The 21454-nt window shown below is 42.5% G+C and overlaps 2 protein-coding genes across 3 annotated transcripts in view; one reads left to right on the forward strand and one right to left on the reverse strand.

The window, feature by feature from the left end:
* LOC126253319 (waprin-Thr1) overlaps positions 1 to 21454 on the forward strand; it is a 217651-nt gene that overhangs the window by 84549 nt on the left and 111648 nt on the right. The window lies entirely within an intron of this gene.
* The window catches only part of LOC126253305 (kynurenine formamidase), a 55637-nt gene that overhangs the window by 16709 nt on the left and 17474 nt on the right, over positions 1 to 21454 (reverse strand). For both annotated transcript variants that reach the window (XM_049954547.1, XM_049954538.1), the window contains one exon: positions 14356 to 14490. In XM_049954547.1, coding sequence (XP_049810504.1) covers positions 14356 to 14490 — 135 coding nt within the window. The remainder of the gene's footprint in view (positions 1 to 14355; positions 14491 to 21454) is intronic.

The raw sequence follows: 21454 nt of genomic DNA on the forward strand, positions 1-21454 counted from the left end.
TGTCTCTGAGGAGGATTGTTGTGAATTCATGTTAATTTCTCGCCGCCCAGATTCGCTTGATGTAAATCGTACGGAGCCCATATTGATCGCTGTCGGACGCTATCACCGTGTACGCAAATAAGCGACATGTTATGTACGCGAATTACATGACCTGTGAGTAGACATCTAATGCCATATATCTCGACAAACCTACTAACAAACTGTCGGATCCCTGATACGCAGAATCAGTTATGTATTTCGTTCCAAAGACGGACAAACAAGCTATTAAACAGGTAGTTATAATCTTTCGGCTCATCAGTGTATACTGACGGCCTCTACGAGGGAGACGAACTGTCTGCTGACGTGATAGAAGAAAAATGTGTGTCGATCTGGAAGACACAGGGAACCAAGTATTAGAATCCTAGTTCGAAAGAGTTCGGAATATTTGCTATTAAACAAGGCAGAAAGTATAAATAACATTCTTATAGAATTTATAAAATAACTGGGACAGAAGGCGGGAGGCCGGCGGGGGGGGGGGGGGGGGAGGGGAAGGCAATGTTAATCAAACGGTTATTCAAGCTATTGTGTACTATGTATAATCTTTGTGAAATTTGGTACTTGGCCTCAGACCTTCGGAGGAACACCATCCACACATTTCCGAAGACAGCATGGACAAACAAACGAGAACTATCGCACAATGAACTTGTAGTTCAGGAATCTAAGTTGCTGACCAGGATAACAGAAGAATGGAAAACAAAACTGCGTATCTCTCAGATGACTGTCAGTTTCTCTAAAAAAAGTAAAGACACAAGGAGTTGACACTTGGATCAAGAATCATGAAAGAAGGTTACATACGTGTAAGAGACCTTGGTACACTGGAATGTTTCAGATTGATTATATGATGGTAAGACAGAGGGCCAAATGTGGAATCTGATGACCGGAATTTGTTGTTATTGTTTTTTATGAAAGCTCCGCCACTTGACTGTATAGATTGTTTATTGTACTGTATAATCATGATTTCGGCCTTTGGCCATTTTCAGGTGACACAATGTTGGGAATGATCAGACTTCTATAAATGAAGTCACAGTGGAAATATAATAAAACTTGGTATATTTCAACGACAACTTCGTTTATAGAAGTCCGATCGCGCTCAGCATTGTGGCACTTCAAATGGCCAGAGGCCGGTATCATGATTGTACAACACAATAAACTATCTATACGGTTAAATGAAGGCAGTATTACCTGACTGCGGCTCCAAACCATGATAAAATTATTAGCAATTTGTTGGTAACCAACTACAGATTAGTACTGAAGAAACTGAAAACTGATAGGAAACTAAGGAGATGAAACCTGGATGAATACAAGAAACCAGAGGTCATTGAGAATAACAGAGGGAGCATGAGGCAACGTTGGACTGAAACGAGGGAAAGGGATACTTCAGAAGGCGAATGGATAGCTTTGAGAGGTGAAATAGGGAAGACAGCAGAACATCACATAAGTGAAACTGCAAGGCGTAGTAGACATCTCTGGATAACACAGAAGATGTTGTTGTTGTTGTGGTCGTCAGTCCTGAGAATGGTTTGATGCAGCTCTCCATGCTACTCTATCCTGTGCAAGCTTCTTCATCTCCCAGTACCTACTGCAACCTACATCCTTCTGAATCTGCTAAGCGTATTCATCACTTGGTCTCCCTCTACGATTTTTACCCTCCACGCTGCCCTCCAATGCTAAATTTGTGATCCCTTGATGCCTCAGAATATGTCCTACCAACCGGTCCCTTCTTCTTGCCAAGTTGTGCAACAAACTCCTCTTCTACCCAATTCTATTCAATACCTCCTCTACCCATCTTATGTGATCTACCCATCTAATCTTCAGCATTCTTCTGTAGCACCACATTTCGAAAGCTTCTATTCTCTTCTTGTCCAAACTATTTATCGTCCATGTTACACTTCCATACATGGCTACACTTCATAGAAATACTTTCAGAAACGACTTCCTGACACTTAAATCTCTACTCGATGTTAACAAATTTCTCTTCTTCAGAAACGCTTTCCTTGCCATTGCCAGTCTACATTTTATATCCTCTCTACTTCGACCATCATCAGTTATTTTGCTCCCCAAATATCAAAACTCCTTTACTACTTTAAGTGTCTCATTTCCTAATCTAATTCCCTCAGCATCACCCGACTTAATTCGACTACATTCCAATATCCTCGTTCTGCTTTTGTTGATGTTCATCTTACATCCTCCTTTCAAGACATTATCCATTCCGTTCAACTTCTCTTCCAAGTCCTTTGTTGTCCTGACAGAATTACAATGTCATCGGCGAACCTCAAAGTTTTTAATTCTTCTCCATGGATTTTTTTACCAGCTCCGAATTTTTCTTTTGTTTCCTTTACTGCTTGCTCAATATACAGATTGAATAGCATCGGGGAGAGGTTACAACCCTGTCTCACTCCCTTCCTAAACACAGCTACGCTTTCGCGCCCCTCAACTCTTATAACTGCCATCTGATTTCTGTACAAATTGTAAATAGCCTTTCGCTACCTGTATTTTACCCCTGCCACCTTCAGAATTTGAAAGAGAGTATTATAGTCAAGATTGTTAAACGCTTTATCTAAGTCTACAAATGCTAGAAACGTAGGTTTGCCTTTCCTTAATCTTTCTTCTAAGATAAGTCGTAAGGTCAGTATTGCCTCACGTGTTCCAATATTTCTACGGAATCCAAACTAATCTTCCCCGAGGTCGGCTTCTACCAGTTTTTCCATTCGTCTGTAAAGAATTCGCGTTAGTATTTTGCAGCTGTGACTTATTAAACTGATAGTTTGGTAATTTTCACATCTGTCAACACCTGCTTTCTTTGGGATTGGAATTATTATATTTTTCTTGAAGTCTGAGGGTATTTCGCCTGTCTCATACATCTTGCTCACTAGATGGTAGAGTTTTGTCAGGACTGGCTCTCCCAAGGCCGTCAGTAGTTCTAATGGAATGTTCTCTACTCCCGGGGCCTTGTTTCGACTCAGGTCTTTCAGTGCTCTGTCAAACTCTTCACGCAGTATCGTATCTCCCATTTCATCTTCTTCTACATCCTCTTCCATTTCCATAATATTGACCTCAAGTACATCGCCCTTGTATAGACCCTCTATATACTCCTTCCACCTTTCTGTTTTCCCATCTTTGCTTAGAACTGGCTTTCCATCAGAGCTCTTGATATCTATACAAGTGGTCCCCAAAGGTCTCTTTAATTTTCCTGTAGGCAGTATCTATCTTACCCCTAGTGAGATAAGCCTCTATATCCTTACATTTGTCCTCTAGCCACGCCTGCTTAGCCATTTTGCACTTCCTGTCGATCTCATTTTTGAGACGTTTGTATTCCTTTTTGCCTGCTTCATTTACTGCATTTTTATGTTTTCTCCTTTCATCAATTAAATTCAATATTTGTTCTGTTGGCCAAGGGTTTCTACTAGCCCTCGTCTTTTCACCTATTTGATTCTCTGCTGCCTTCACTACTTCATCCCTCAGAGCTACCCATTCTTCTTCTACTGTATTTCTTCCCCCATTCCTGTCAATTGTTCCCTTATGCTCTCCCTGAAACTCTGTACAACCTCTGGTTCTTTCAGTTTATCCAGGTCCCATCTCCTTAAATTCCCAACTTTTTGCAGTTTCTTCAGTTTTAATCTACAGTTCATAACCAATAGATTGTGGTCAAGAGTCCACATCTGACCCTGGAAACGTCTTACAATTTAAAACCTGGTTCCTAAATCTCTGTCTTACCAGTATATAATCTATATGATGCCTTCTAGTATCTCCAGGATTATTCCATGTATACAATTTTCTTTTATGATTCTTGAACCAAGTGTTAGCTATGATTAAGTTATGCTCTGTGCAAAATTCCACCAGACAGCTTCCTCTTTCATTTCTTACCCTCAATCCATATTCACCTACTATGATTCCTTCTCTCCATTTTCCTACTCTCGAATTCCAGTCACCCATGACTATTAGATTTTCGTCTCCCTTCACTACCTGAATAATTTCTTTCATCTCATCATAAATTTCATCAATTTCTTCATCATCTGCAGAGCTAGTTGGCATATAAACTTGTACTACTGTAGTAGGTGTGGGCTTTGTGTCTATCTTGGCCACAATAATGCGTTCACTATGCTGTTTGTAGTAGCTTACCCGCAATCCTATTTTTTTATTCATTATTAAACCTACTCCTGCATTACCCCTATTTGATTTTGTATTTATAACCCTGCATTCACCTAACCAAAAGTCTTGTTCCTCCTGCCACCGAATTGCACTAATTCCCGCTATATCTAACTTTAACCGATCCATTTCCCTTTTTAAATTTTCTAACCTACCTGCCCGATTAAGGGATCTGACATTCCACGCTCCGATCCGTAGAACGCCAGTTTTCTTTCTCCTGATAACGACGTCCTCTTGAGTAGTCGCTGCCCGGAGATCCGAATGGGGGACTATTTTACCTCCGGAATATTTTTCCCAAGAGGACGCCATCATCATGTAACCATACAGTAAAGCTGCATGCCCTCGGGAAAAATTACGGCTGTAGTTTTCCCTTGCTTTCAGCCGTTCGCAGTACCAGAACAGCAAGGCCGTTTTGGTTAGTGTTACAAGGCCAGATCAGTCAATCATCCAGACTGTTGCCCCTGTAGCTACTGAAAAGGCTGCTGCCCCTCTTCAGGAACCACACGTTTGTCTGTCCTCTCAACAGATACTCCTCCGTTTTGGTTGCACCTACGGTACGGCTATCTGTATCGCTGAGGCACGCAAGTCTCCCCACCAACGGCAAGGTCCATGGTTCATGGGAGGGGGGGGGGACACAGAAGATTGTTGTTGTTGTTGTTGTGGTCTTCAGTCCTGAGACTGGTTTGATGCAGCTCTCCATGCTACTCTATCCTGTGCAAGCTTCTTCATCTCCCAGTACCTACTGCAACCTACATCCTTCTGAATCTGGTTAGTGTATGCATCCCTTGGTCTCCCCCTACGATTTTTACCCTCCACGCTGCCCTCCAATACTAAATTGGTGATCCCTTGATGCCTCAGAACATGTCCTACCAACCGATCCCTTCTTCTGGTCAAGTTGTGCCACAAACTCCTCTTCTCCCCAATCCGATTCAGTACCTCCTCATTAGTTATGTGATCTACCCATCTAATCTTCAGCATTCTTCTGTAGCACCACATTTCGAAAGCTTCTATTCTCTTCTTGTCCAAACTATTTATCGTCCATGTTTCACTTCCATACATGGCTACACTCCATACAAATACTTTCAGAAAAGACTTCCTGACACTTAAATCTATTCTCGATGTTAACAAATTTCTCTTCTTCAGAAACGCTTTCCTTGCCATTGCCAGTCTACATTTTATATCCTCTCTACTTCGACCATCATCGGTTATTTTGCTCCCCAAATAGCAAAACTCCTTTACTACTTTAAGTGTCTCATTTCCTAATCTAATACCCTCAACATCACACGACTTACTTCGACTACATTCCATTATCCTCGTTTTGCTTTTGTTGATGTTCATCTTATATCCTCCCTTCAAGACACCATCCATTCCGTTCAACTGCTCTTCCAAGTCCTTTGCTGTCTCTGACAGAATTACAATGTCATCGGCGAACCTCAAAGTTTTTATTTCTTCTCCATGGATTTTAATACCTACTCCGAATTTTTCTTTTGTTTCCTTCACTGCTTGCTCAATATACAGATTGAATAACATCGGGGAGAGGCTACAACCCTGTCTTACTCCCTTCCCAACTGCTGCTTCCCTTTCGTGTCCCTCGACTCTTATAACTGCCATCTGGTTTCTGTACAAATTGTAAATAGCCTTTCGCTCCCTGTATTTTACCCCTGCCACCTTTAGAATTTGAAAGATAGTATTCCAGTCAACATTGTCAAAAGCTTTCTCTAAGTCTACAAATGCTAGAAACGTAGGCTTGCCTTTCCTTAATCTTTCTTCTAAGATAAGTCGTAAGGTCAGTATTGCCTCACGTGTTCCAGTATTTCTACGGAATCCAAACTGATCTTCCCCGAGGTCGGCTTCTACCAGTTTTTCCATTCGTCTGTAAAGAATTCGTGTTAGTATTTTGCAGCTGTGGCTTATTAAACTGATTGTTCGGTAATTCTCACATCTGTCAACACCTGCTTTCTTTGGGATTGGAATTATTATATTCTTCTTGAAGTCTGAGGGTATTTCGCCTGTTTCATACATCTTGCTCACCAGATGGTAGAGTTTTGTCAGGACTGGCTCTCCCAAGGCCGTCAGTAGTTCCAATGGAATGTTGTCTACTCCGGGGGCCTTGTTTCGACTCAGGTCTTTCAGTGCTCTGTCAAACTCTTCACGCAGTATCTTATCTCCCATTTGATCTTCATCTACATCCTCTTCCATTTCCATAATATTGTCCTCAAGTACATCGCCCTTGTATAGACCCTCTATATACTCCTTCCACCTTTCTGCTTTCCCTTCTTTGCTTAGAACTGGGTTCCCATCTGAGCTCTTGATGTTCATAGAAGTGGTTCTCTTATCTCCAAAGGTCTCTTTAATTTTCCTGTAGGCAGTATCTATCTTACCCCTAGTGAGATAAGCCTCTACATCCTTACATTTGTCCTCTAGCCATCCCTGCTTAGCCATTTTGCACTTCCTGTCAATCTCATTTTTGAGACGTTTGTATTCCTTTTTGCCTGCTTCATTTACTGCATTTTTATATTTTCTCCTTTCATCAATTAAACTCAATATTTCTTCTGTTACCCAAGGATTTCTACTAGCCCTCGTCTTTTTACCTACTTTATCCTCTGCTGCCTTCACTACTTCATCCCTCAAAGCTACCCATTCTTCTTCTACTGTATTTCTTTCCCCCATTCCTGTCAATTGTTCCCTTATGCTCTCCCTGAAACTCTGTACAACCTCTGGTTCTTTCAGTTTATCCAGGTCCCATCTCCTTAAATTCCCACCTTTTTGCAGTTTCTTCAGTTTTAATCTACAGGTCATAACCAATAGATTGTGGTCAGAGTCCACATCTGCCCCTGGAAATGTCTTACAATTTAAAACCTGGTTCCTAAATCTCTGTCTTACCATTATATAATCTATCTGATACCTTTTAGTATCTCCAGGGTTCTTCCATGTATACAACCTTCTATCATGATTCTTAAACCAAGTGTTAGCTATGATTAAGTTGTGCTCTGTGCAAAATTCTACCAGGCGGCTTCCTCTTTCATTTCTTAGCCCCAATCCATATTCACCTACTACGTTTCCTTCTCTCCCTTTTCCTACACTCGAATTCCAGTCACCCATGACTATTAAATTTTCGTCTCCCTTCACTATCTGAATAATTTCTTTTATTTCATCATACATTTCTTCAATTTCTTCGTCATCTGCAGAGCTAGTTGGCATATAAACTTGTACTACTGTAGTAGGTGTGGGCTTCGTATCTATCTTGGCCACAATAATGCGTTCACTAAGCTGTTTGTAGTAGCTTACCCGCGTTGCTATTTTCCTATTCATTATTAAACCTACTCCTGCATTACCCATATTTGACTTTGTGTTTATAACCCTGTAGTCGCCTGACCAGAAGTCTTGTTCCTCCCGCCACCGAACTTCACTAATTCCCACTATATCTAACTTTAACCTATCCATTTCCCTTTTCAAATTTTCTAACCTATCTGCCCGATTAAGGGACCTGACATTCCACGCTCCGATCCGTAGAACGCCAGTTTTCTTTCTCCTGATAACGACAACCTCTTGAGTAGTCCCCGCCCGGAGATCCGAATGGGGGACTATTTTACCTCCGGAATATTTTACCCAAGAGGACGCCATCATCATTTAATCATACAGTAAAGCTGCATGCCCTCGGGAAAAATTACGGCCGTAGTTTCCCCTTGCTTTCAGCCGTTCGCAGTACCAGCACAGCAAGGCCGTTTTGGTTATTGTTACTAGGCCAGATCAGTCAATCATCCAGACTGTTGCCCTTGCAACTACTGAAAAGGCTGCTGCCCCTCTTCAGGAACCACACGTTTGTCTGGCCTCTCAACAGATACCCCTCCGTTGTGGTTGTACCTACGGTACGGCTATCTGTATCGCTGAGGCACGCAAGCCTCCCCACCAACGGCAAGGTCCATGGTTCATGGGTCCATGGTTCAGAAGATATTGAATTTAATTGGCGAAAGGAGAAAGCATAAAAGAGCAGCAAATGAAACAGGCGCAAAGGAGTACAGGCGTCTAAAAATTGAGACGGACAGAGAGTGCAAAACGGCTAACCAAGAATGGCTGGAGGTAAAAACAAAAAGGCAGTAGAAGCATGCTTACCTAGAGGAAATATAGATGCCGCCTGTAGGTAAGTTAAAGATATCTTTGGAGCAAAGAGAAGTAGCTGTATGAATATCAGGAGCCAGCTAGGAAGTCAGTATTCAGCAAGGAAAGGAAAGGTGAAACGTGGGAGAAAGATATAGAGGGTCCCTATAAGAGGAACCAACCCGAGCACAGTATGATAAAAAGAAAAGAAAAAAATGGCTCTGAGCACTATGGGACTCAACTGCTGTGGTCATCAGTCCCCTAGAACTTAGAACTACTTAAACCAAACTAACCTAAGGACATCACACACATCCATGCCCGAGGCAGGATTCGAACCTGCGACCGTAGCAGTCGCACGGTTCCTGACTGCGCGCCTAGAACAGCGAGACCACCGCGGCCGGCTAAAAAGAAAAGAGGAAATGGGTGAAAATCTGTACAGTGTACAAGCAGTAAAGGAATCGAAGGAGAAATTTGGAAAGAGAATTAAAGTTAAAGGACAAGAAATAAAAACTTTGAGGTTTGTCGATGAAATTTTAATTTTGTTAGAGACGGCAAATGACTTGGGACATCAGTTGAATGGATCAGGCAGCGTCGTGAAAAGAGGTTAAAGATGACGTTAACAACAGTAAAATTAGAGTAATGGAGTATAGTGAAATTAAATGAGGCGATGCTGAGGAAATTAGATTAGGAAATGAGACACGAACAGTTGTAGATGAGTTTTATAATTTGGGCAGCAAAGTAACTTATGATGTCCGAAGTAGAGAGGGTAAAAAATGAAAACTTGCAATAGCGAGAAAATGATGAATCTATTATCTAATATCAGTTTAAGTGCTAGTAAGCTTTTTATGACGGCATTCGTCTGTCTGTAGTGTAACCTTGTATGAAAATGAAACCTGGTCAAGCAGTTCAGACAAGAAGAGAACAGAGTCTTCTGAAATGTGTTGCTGTAGAAGAATGCTGAAGATTAGGTGGGAAAATGAGGAGTTACTGAATCGAACTGAAGAATAAGTAAATTTGTGGCACAGCTTGAGTAAAAGACGGTATAAGTTGATGGCGCACACATCCTGAGGCATCAAGGAATTGTGAATTTGATAACGGAAGGAAGTGTGGGGTAAAAGTTATAGGGGGAGACAAAGACTTTAGTGCAGCAAACAGATTCATATGGATGAAGGTTGCTGTAGTTACGGAGAAATTAAGAGGCTTGCACAGGATACACTAGAATGGATAGCTGCATCAAACCAGTCTATGGACTGAAGCAGACAACAGCAACAACAACAACAACAGCAACAACCTAACTAATAATTAAGGTAAAATGGTGTACACTTTAATAATCGAAAATTGGAAATGTTAAGGGAAAGTACACTAAGAAAAAATGTATTGATAATAAAAGTGGCTCTACTTATAACTATGTAGATCACATTAGTTGTAATGCAAAACAAAGGAATGTGGAGACAGTTTAAATAAACAAAACAATCTAAAATTCAATACAGTACACACAGCAGAATATTAAGAAGAATAATTAAGAGTGGCAGAAAACATTTCTTGTGAATGGCACTCCATGGTTTTCATATACTTGATAAATGACGTGTTTTAACCCATCTTTAAGCTGCGTACAGGTTATTAATTATTCGACCTGTGTTTGGAACTGGCCCATTATCAACCGTCTTACACTGGTACCTGTTATATTCAGGCTAGAATCTTGTGTACTGCCTATGTATCCTTGAGGTAATCTGCGGTTTCTTGGAATGTTTGTGATTGGCTGTAACATAAGAAGAAGTCTGAGGCACAAATGAGGCAGCTAAGTGGATATAATTAATTGAAAGATAGTAGGTTTGTGGTTTAAAAAGAGTATCGGAATGCGATCTGCGACTGAAAGTTGTTTCTAAGGTGCAGTAAGTGTATGAAATTGAAGATCTGATAGTCTGTGAAATACGCGAGACAGAAGCGCTACTTTGTGTTGGGAAGGAATTGGTGTCATTCATGTCGCCTGTGGATTTGGTTGGGAAGGACAGATTCAAGAGTCATGCTAAAGGCGGGTATGTGGTGTAGGGAGAAGTTTGCATACGGAGTAATATGACTACAGCTTTTCATCGCTGCAGGGCATAAATCAGTATAACTCGTGGTGTTGATTTGGCAAGGGTTTGCAAGATGAACGGAAGGTTCAGGTAGTGGTAGGCGATGGATTCATGCCCTGTGTCTCTACTGTAGATCCACGCGAGTAACGTTTCAATGAGTCGAGTTGTTAAGACCCGTTCACCAGAAATCGTCTGCCATATCATTTATCTTCACGTGAATTACAAGTCGTTGGCGAGGTGCAAAGACACTCTATGCACCCGTTTCGTCTGCTAGGAATGCCACAGTTCTTAGCTGCATAGCGCAAAGCACGTCTGTACCCTATACGGTAGCTAGACGTAACTGACTCATCATTTTTGACAGGGCAGTGGCGATTTGAGCTAACATGTCCAAGTGGATGGTGAGACAGAGAAATTTGTGTTTTCTACGATCGCTGTGGCTAGACGCATCACGCAGATGTTGCCTGAAATTTCATGGTTTTGTTGGTTCAAATTTGAGGACTTTGTGTAGCGTTTCATTTCGATGGCCACCTCTGCGCTGCAACCGACTACGGTTTGTGGTAAGGACGTTGCCCATTCACGCGCTTTGGCGTAATGTTCTACTTTGTTTTCAGCTTTGTAGTTGTGCTTTCTTCGTGGGTCTAATTCCATTATTCAGAGCGAGAGAGTTTGTTCCATTTTCAAGGATCAGAATCGGTGTATCTTTGGCTCATTCGTAAATATAGATCATGATTTGCATTACTACCACAGTTATTTAGTTAAGGAGTTATACAGAGTTCCTTTTGCTCTGATTTCGATTTGTGCTCGTTGCATACCACATGGGCCTACGGAGCGCTAATGTAATTTCATTACTGAACTATCGTGTTGTTTTTCTTCAATAATCAACCACTGTTCCAATTTTTCATTTTTTATGTCTCATGCCAAACCATTCATAACTCAGCTTTCTTTGTCAACTTCCATGTGCTCATTTACTCTTTGTCGGTAGACATAACCAACGTGAGAACACCTAAATGAATACGCTCTGCCTTCAGTGGATTGGTTGTTTATTCAAGCTGCCAACCGTAGATAATATTGCAGCAAGAATAAGCTAGGCGTCAGTTGCAGAGAATTTCGAGCAAGTTGCTGATCCTGAATATGTTTAGAATGTCTACTGTGATTAATCCTTCTTGTGAACAGGAGTTAATTTATACATCGTGGAATCTATGTCTCCAGTGCACACGTGCTCCCTGTAAGAGAGTAGGCAAGCTTTGAATAAACTGGATATAAAGTGCATTGCTAAACAGATGTTCAAGAGTCCCTTTATTTACGATTGCATTATGAAAGACTTTCCTACCTCCGAATCCATACGTATCATAAAACTGGATGTAGTAAATGAGTGTGTTATGTATGTATGTATGTTCTACATCTCCTCCTAAACCACTGGATCGATTTCAAGCAAACTTGGTACTCATATCACTTTGGAAAGAATCGCTGTGAGGGTAAGAACACGTATCTATCAAATAGAAGGCGTGAAAAAGCAGTGTAGACCATAGCGCTAATTCCTATACTTTAGTCATCTATCTGAGAAGGAGAGCACTTAGGAACAAACTTGGCAAATATTTTCAGGGCTTTACGAAACTTTTTCTCGATGAAAACCCACACAAAAAGAAGGAAAAAGGCTCATCGCGTAGTACATTTTCGCTGTTATTGAAGTAAAACCGCCACGTGCAGTATGACGTTTCAGTTTATTAGTTCTTTCCTACTAATTCTATTCGCAACACATTTCGCAAATAGTATCCACAAATACCTCTGACTGTACCAAGAAAAATACAGCCCTATACGACACATAGTTCAGGAGATATCAGATCAAATACTGAGATACATGAAAAATTCCACTTCACGCATGATGTTTTGACTTATTATTTTTTACTAATAATTCTACTCACAATACATTCCGCAGGCGCTAGCCACATATATCAGTGGATATACCTTCGAAATTATACCACTGTACACCACATTGTTCAGCAGATACGACGTCAGAAACATTGAGTTGCGTGAAAATAAAACTGTAAGGTGAAATTCGCTAGAGATATGGCTGAAATATGTGTACAAATACGTGTGAATTATGTTAAATATGTATCAAACATGTTTGACATATGCATAGACGGGCAAAGACACAGGTAGAAACCTCAACCAAAAGCCCTGGGAGGATTTCAATGAAATTTGCTTAACATATTTGTCACTATCTGGAAAGAAATATTGTGGGAAAAGATCCACTCCTATTGGGGTGAGTGTGATATCGTGGAAATAGAAGGGCGGAGGATGAGATGGACAGACAGCGAAGTTGATGGTGGAGATGAACACACATACGGGCACAGGAGATGGAATAAGAGGAGGGAGGAGGAGATAGATAGAGAATGAAGGAACAGATGAACGCATGGGGAAGGGGCAGATGGACAAAGAGAGGAGGGAGGAAGAGGTGGACTGAGAGAGATGTAGGAGGAGATAGACAAGGGGAAGGAGGAGATGGACTAGTAAAAAATTGGAATAAACAAATATCGGGTCAACATCAGCTAGAATCTCTCAAAGAAAAATGTCAGACCGCATTGAACATTGATTTGTGTGTCAAAATCTTGTTGTACGAGGGGAATATTTTCAGGGAATTTATAATGAAATCACACTAGTTATACACTCAGAATAAATTTAAAAAAAGGTTGGGAGGTTTTTCATTGTGAAGGGCGTATTTAAGTCTTCGTATTTTGTGTCTGTCCATTGGAAACTTGGAGGAACGGATTAGACGTTAGTGGAGGGAGGGACTGAAAATACGACTAGGCAGGTTTTGCAACGGTTGATTAGCGTGTACGTAGTGTAATGTTGAGTTTTGTACGTGTTCGCCATTTCTTGGTGCTATTCTTGTTTTGTTTCTTCCTGTAATAGTGTAGGAATGTTTAGTTGTTAGTGGCGTGAGACAGCATTCTGGTCTCTAGTACAGAAGATTTGCTATGTGGGACATCTGCAACTCAGAGGCATGACAATTAATTTAGAGAGATCTGCTTCAGTTGTAATAATTATATATTCAAACCACAATCGGTTTCAGAATTTTGAAATTCATCTTCAGGTTATGAAACCGGTAACACATAAGATGCAGTGAGGCCAGTCAATTGCAGTTGCAATCGTAGTCGGTGTTCCTACCGTGAGGCTGCCCGGCGGTGGACAGTTACCACCAACATGCATTGATTAGAGCTCTTACACTGACTGGCCCAACCACATGTTATGTGTTACCAGATACAATGGTTTCATAATCTGAAGATAGAATTTTAAAATCCTGAAACTGATCGTGGTTTGAATAGATAATTACTACAACTGAAGTGGATCTCTCTAAATTAATTATCGGCTCTAGTATAGAGGAAGGATTGATTCAATGGACAGGATTTTCTCAGAGTAAGTAAAGCACATAAATAGGTATAGGTTGGCAATTGTAGAGTGGATGGATGGTACTGTGCCTGCACATGAGTTCAGGGAAGGTTTCTCGAATACAGGATGCAATGAAGGGTCTCTCATCATAGTTTAGGAGGGTAGTGGAGATGCCTCCCGATTTGGGTACAGTTAGCTCTATTAAACAAATATTCCAAATGGCACGAGAGTTTCTCCAAAAACTGTCTTAAACTGCCCAATCACAGTCTGACCACTGACCAATCGGGGAACTCCACTTGCCGAGCTAGTCCACCCCAAAACATTTGCCTTTGTGGTGTAGGATTTTATAGCAGTCGGGTCCAGGGTCCGCGTAAGTCTGCTCCAACAGCGCACCCACTACCTGCTATCCCCAACCTCTACCTGATACCCGACTCTTTGTCCTTTTCGCTTCTGTTTTGGCTCGGTGAAAACTGCCACGCGACTGGCGCAAGTAGGGTCCACCATGCAATCGCGGTATTCAAACACACAGCTATACGGGTCGATGACCCTCTCAGTGGTGGGGGTTCGCCTATACGTCGGCCTGTGAATGGGCGGCTTTATACGTCACCTTGTGGAGCGAGATCGTAGCCGACGACGGCGACGGCGATGCCAGCGCCGTGCAGCGGCCGCACGCAGTAGGCGGACAGCTCCCGCGACAGCTCCTGCCAGTAGCCGCCGTGCACGTACACCAGCACCGGGCAGTCTGCAACCAGCAGCCAGTCAGTATCACAACGAGGACCGCTACAGGAGCAGGGTCAGAGCGCCTTCGTCACCGTGCCAGCCCCAGATTTTGCACTGGAAATGTGTGTGTGAGAGTTCTGTGCGAGAACGAACAAAGGCTGGCCTGCAACAGTTCGTTATCAATTGAGAACTAGCTCGCTAAGAGAAGGATGGAGAAATCATCTTGGCATCCCCTCAGGTGGTTGGTCGATTTTCTACAACAGAAAAGAAGCTGTTGTTAGGTTAATAAATTTACTACTACTGGACGAAGAACATTAAACGAGATGAAGTGTTCTAAGTGAAGCAAATAAATTTTCAAAATGGAGCTTCCAATACGTCTGTAGATGAAAGTTTAAAATCAGTCTGTATTACCAGATATTCTACAGCAAAAACCATTCAAAAATTAGGGGGGGGGGTTATTCAGCGAACAATGGGGAGACGCATTTCAAATTACTAGGTACTCAGGAAAAACAAAGAAATAGATCAGGGGACAAGATAGAGTGGAACACATATTTATGACTTTAATGAAAGTAAAATGACGGAGGATGGAACCTGGCGAGTAGGTGGTAAGTGGTCGAAGTTCTTTCATAGATTCTTAGAAATAAAAAATAAAAAAAAAATGGAAGACCGGCAAATCACGCTAGAAAATGCGCTGTACAAGCATGGATGTCTTGCTGAATATAGCAATGCATCTAAAATACTGACGGTATGTATACAATAGTGGATGGATTGTACTGATGGAATAAAGTCTTCCAGAATACTGATGACACAAATTAAATCTTAAAAGAAGCTCATGTGGCTATCGCAAAGAAAGCTCAACACGAGATCCAGAACGCTTTGGCGTTATCAATTGAGAACTAGCTCGCTAAGAGAAGGATGGAGGGAGAAATCATCTTGGCATCCCCTCAGATGGTTGGTCGATTTTCTACAACAGAAAAGAAGCTGCTGTTAGGTTAATAAATTTACTATTGCTGGACGAAGAGAAAAGAGTGCAAACCTCAACTCAGATCATTATCTCTCAAAGAACAAAGTTAAGCTTCTTCCAAGGAACATAAGGAGGACTCAGTGGAGAAAAATCTGCAAGCTCAACCCAAAGTCAGACCTAGCAAAGATTTCACCGAGAAGCTGGAATCCCATTGGGAGCAACTGCAAGAAACACTAGAGAAGATAATTAACAACACAACCCTTTTAACAAAAGTGAAGAAACATCATTGTGCAACTGCGAATGTAATGGGGTTTTGAGACAAAGGTAAGCTTCGTGGGTGAAATGAAACTCAGAACTGAGGTAACTGGACGAAATTCACGGGCGTGAGAAAACACGCTGCTGAAATTAGCCTACGTAAACGTGCTTTTGGTGAGAATCACTTGCTACATATTGAGGAAGGCTTCCAGGAGAACAACGTAAGAGATTTCTATAAGAACTGCACACGAAATAGTAACAAGTACAATCCCCCAAGCTGAGATTTCAAAAGACCCTGATGGTAAAATTACGTACAGTAATAAGAATAACTGTCATATGGCAAATTGCCGGCCGCGGTGGTCTAGCGGTTCTAGGCGCTCAGTCCGGAACCGCGCGACTGCTACGGTCGCAGGTTCGAATCCTGCCTCGGGCATGGATGTGTGTGATGTCCGTAGGTTAGTTAGGTTTAAGTAGTTCTAAGTTCTAGGGGACTTATGACCACAGATGTTGAGTCCCATAGTGCTCAGAGCCATTAGAACCAATTTCATGGCAAATTATTTTTCGAATTCTTCCTCAATTGTAAGGCTCCAATAGGAGTTTCATGTTCTAAACCAGCCCACCCATCTGTCCTAATTCATTATATCCAGCAAGAGAAGAAATTAAACACATAACACATTCGCTAAGGAACAGCAAGACAGCAGGCGAAGACTCGATAACTGCTGAAAAGTGGAAGAGTGTCGGAAACAAGGCTACTGAGAAACTAACCGAGATAATCCACAACATTTGCTGAACTGAGCAACTGCTATGTGGCTGGTTCCCTGCACCGACTTTATAAGAATAGTGACAGAATAGATGTAAACAATTATCGTGACATCTCTCTTCTCGTAATAATCTAGAAGATTTTTTTTCAAAAGCCCTTCAAACTATGGCAGAAATCAATTGGATACTCAGCTGGGTGACTACCAATGAAGCATTAGAAAAGGACGCTCACGTGCCGAACAAATCGTGAATCTTCAATTCGTAGGCTTTAAAAAGACTTGTGATTCAAATGAAAGAATAACTCTTCTCGAAATCCTCAAAGAATTTACGGGAAGTGGACAAAAATACGGGAACCCCACAAACCGATAGAGGTACTCAAAGTACCCTCCGCGACACACTGTCAGGTGGCTTGCGGAGTATGGATGTAGATGTAGATGTAGATGTAGAACACGACACATTAGACACTACTATGCCTAACACGGTGTAGGAAAACAGTTGGCATTCAAAACAGCTCCCTGTCGTCTCGAAATAGATAAATACTGACCGTGCATGGTTCTTAGGAAAATCTTACACCATCATTCTTGCAAAATAGTGGCAAGTCAGGTAGCGACAATGGAAGTGGATAGCAATCTTGCACCCTTCTCTCTAAAGTAGACTACAAGGGCTTAATAATATTGAGATATGGCCACGGAAGATGTGAGAATTCATCCTCGCGCTGGACGATGTGAGCTGTGTGAACAGAAGTCCTGTCTTGGAACTCAGCATCACCACTGGCGAACAAACATTGTACCACTGGATGGACCGGAACACCCAAAATGATCACATAATGCTTCGCAGTTATGCGAACTTCCAGAGTAAGCGGGGGGCCCATGGGATACCAGGATGTGGCTGACGAAATCATCACCGAACCCCGCCATGTTTCACTCCTGGGACGTGAAGTCGGCCACAGGTTGAATACAGTGTGAAACAAGACTGATCCGACCAAACGAGTTTCTTCCATTGCTCGATAGTCCAGGTTTTATGGCTTCGGCACCACGTTTTCCTGTTACAGGAATTTGCAATACTGCTGAGTGGTTTTGGAATTCTACCTCGCCCTGCAATTGACAGCTTATGGAGCTCCCTTCGCGTCATTTTGGTGCTGGCAGGGTTCGCGAATCGCGAGTGCGACATTCAGTTTTGCAGTGACTTTTCACTTCTGCAGCTGCCGTCCTCTTGTTTTTCGCCACAACCCTCTTCAATGACCGTCTGTCACGATCACTCAACACATTCTATCGTCCGCGTTGTCCTTTACTGGATGAGGTATTCCCGCTTTACGTATTCGGTATAAATCTTGAAACGCCTAACACTTCTGATGACTTGGTTTGCTTAGGTACACATCATACGAGCACCAGAAATTTGGCCTATTTTCGAACTGACTTAGCTCAGACATAGTGCACACACAACCACACAGAACACTGTTCTGACCACGGCTGATACTTTCAACGTGTTGAGGACACTGCACAGGCGCCGTTCGTAGTCAAATACAACAGCGCAAATTGCAGTCTGGCTGCCATTAGCATTTATGTTCAGCCACGCATTTCTCGCCATGTTTCCATAGCGTTGTCCAACCCATGTATGAGTAGCTTAGATAATAAAACAACGGCTGTTATCCGACAAACTTTGAGTGACACCTATTACGAAGTGAAGATTTTGAGGTAGATCTCAGATGCCTCTGCCAGGTGCAGAGTCAGACAAGGAGACGAAATGACGCCTCTACTTTTCAAATGTTTACTTACTAAATTGACCCGGGAGTGACGATAAAGAATGAACGACAAAGATGTTGAAAAGGGAATCAGCCTTGGCCATTAATGCATAAATTTGGCAGTTCACTTTGTGCCCTTTACAGATGACCTTGCAATTTTTTCTGATTTTCTGGTCACAGGTGCACAACAAATAAATGAACTGAAGACACGAGTAGCAGAGAGGGACTCCAGATATCCTTCGAGAACACTAAATTTATTACAAACATCAAGTAACCACCCAGAATACTAGAGGCAGAAGAAGGAGCAATTCAACGGACGGAGAAGTTTTCTAGCAAACAGAATAGAGCATATAGTTGTAGACAGAGAAAAGTCTTCAGACGCAAGTGTAACTCCTAATGGAGTGTTATTGGACTATTACTTTTCACAATACATATAAATACCTAGTGGGCAACGTCGGAAGTTACAAGAGGTTTTTCGCGGATGATGCTGTTGTATACAGAGAAGTCGCAACGCTAGAGAATGGCAGCGAAATGCAGAAATACCTACAGAGCATCGACGCTTGGTCAGAGATTGGTGGCTGAACATCAACATAAGAAAATGTAACGTTTTGCGCATGAATAGGCAGAAAGGTCCATTATTGCATGATTACACGGTTGAATAACAATCTCTGAAGGCAGACAAATCCATAAAATACGTAAGAGTATGGGTACAGAGAGATTTAGAGTGGAACAATCACATAAAAATAGTCGTAGGAAAGTAGTATGCAAGACTAAGATTGGTAGGAAGAATCCTCAGGTAATGTAGTCCACCCGCAATGGAGGTAGCTTAATAGACCCTCGTTCGACCAATTCTGGAGTGTTGCTTGTCAGTCTGGGAACCATATCATATATGATTGATAGGGGAAGTAGAGAAGATCCAAAGAAGAGCAGCACGTTTCGTTACAGGAAGAATGGGTAGTTGGGTAGTGAATGTTTTACATAAAGTACCCTCTGCCTCATACCGTAAGTTGACTTGAGGAGTATAGACGTAAATGTAGGCCTAGGAGAGTGGACAGAGCTAACCTCCTCCGAGAAAGAAGTCTTTGTATCACGGTGCAGACAAATGAAAACAGCATATCAACAAATGTATCTACAAGAAGAAGTCAAATGGTTCAAATGGCTCTGAGCAGTATGGGACTTAACATCTCAGGTTATCAGTCCCCTAGAACTTAGAACTACTTAAACCTAACTAACCTAAGGACATCACACACATCCATGCCCGAGGCAGGATTCGAACCTGTAATCGTAGCGGTCGCGCGGTTCCAGACATGAGCGCATACAACCGCTCGGCCACCAGCCGCCGGCAAGAAGAAGTCAAAATCAGTTACTGCCAAAATATGAGATAACTATACACTAAGAAAAATGGTTCAAATGGCTCTGAGCACTATGGGACTCAACTGCTGTGGTCATAAGTCCCCTAGAACTTAGAACTACTTAAACCTAACTAACCTAAGGACAGCACACAACACCCAGCCATGACGAGGCAGAGAAAATCCCTGACCCCGCCGGGAATCGAACCCGGGAACCCGGGCGTGGGAAGCAAGAACGCTACCGCACGACCACGAGATGCGGGCACATACAGTAAGACGACCGGAGTCCTTATATGCCGCAGAATGGCTTTGTCTAATCGAAAAATTAAAAATAAGAGCGAGACATATCTTACGGAAAATCCTAGGCCCACTAGTACAAACTGGTGAATTCAGGAGATGACACAACCATGAACTCGACCGACTTGTAGAAATGATCTCAGACACCATTCACAGGAGGAGAGTTGTATTTTTATGGCCACATTGACTGAAAGAGGCCTACAAGACTGAGCACTCAGATCGTCCGTTTATTTCGCAACGAGAAAGCCGAGGAGACGTGGTTCACTGTGGTAGAAAAAAACCTGCAGGAAGTGGGGCAACACAGGAAAATATCCATAAATGCATTCCGCTCAAGAATAAACTCTAAGAACTCCAAGAAAAGCCAAAAATAAAAGTTGTCAAAAGATGGGTTAATGCTAGGTAGGAACAGCGCAGAAAGCGAATGCAGGAGTACTGGGCTACAGTTAAAGCCGAGATGAAACGAAAAGGAACACCACCACTGAAATTGAGTTGTCTGGAGATGGCCAACATGAAAAGTATAACTTGAGCTGATGTGTAACCGAGCTCTCTATAGTTTACCCTCAGAAAACATTGTTTTACCACCCCTAGGGGTAATTACCCACAGGAATAGAGGCAGTATAGCCTGATTAAAATTACTTGTACTTGATGCCTGTCACTTGCCACTACAGTGTTGCAACACCAGCTGCCAGCTACCGCTCGGTTGTAGGCCGGCCACACACAAACATGGCGGGTCATTTCACAAATGTTGTTAATGCGTAACATGAAGTGATGTTGGACGTGACCGCCCGTGAGGTATGGCAGAAATGCAAGATGCTCTGACGACAGCTGATTTTAAGTGACCAAAGGATGAATTTCGGCAGACGACTCAGGTGTAACTTAACCGCAACCTCATGTCATGCTGTGTATCCAAGAAAACGGCGGTCAACAATCTGCTGCAGACCTAAAAATCACAATCGCTTTGTTCACAGCGATTAAACCTAACCTCTACAAACAAACATGAGACAGAAAAATTCCTGTTTCACCGCTAAAAGGAAACTGTAATTTCTAGGTATCATTGGTTCCTGAAATTGACCCACCAAGTTAGCCGAGAGCGCTAACGCGCTGCTCCCTGGACTCGGGTAGGCGCGCTGGCCTCGGATCGAATCCGCCTGGCTGATTAACGACGAGGGCCGGTGTGTTGGCCAGCCTAGATGTTGTTTTTAGGCGGTTTTCCACATCCCACTAGGTGAATACCGGGCTGGTCCCCATGTCCCGCCTCAGTTACATGACTCGCAGACATCTGAAAAACGTTCACACTATTTCATGGCTTACACTAGGCGCAGACAGCTGGGATACATACACTACTTCCATCCCGGGGGGGGGGGGGTATGGGGTGATGACAGGAAGGGAATCCGGCCATCCCGTGACACTAACATTGCCAACTCCATAGTAACAGGACCGACTCCATGTTGAAGTGGGACAAAGGCCCAAGCAAATGATGGTGATGATGATTGGTTCCTGAAATTGTCCTCACACTAGCTAAACGAGCTGCTGCATTACCAATCGCTGAGCAGTCCTGGTTGGCACTTGATTCCAGATTATAAGCGACACAGGCATATTCAAAATGGAAAAAACTCATAGG

This window comes from Schistocerca nitens, chromosome 1, assembly GCF_023898315.1.
Source record: "Schistocerca nitens isolate TAMUIC-IGC-003100 chromosome 1, iqSchNite1.1, whole genome shotgun sequence".
NCBI classification, from domain to species: Eukaryota; Metazoa; Arthropoda; class Insecta; order Orthoptera; family Acrididae; genus Schistocerca; species Schistocerca nitens.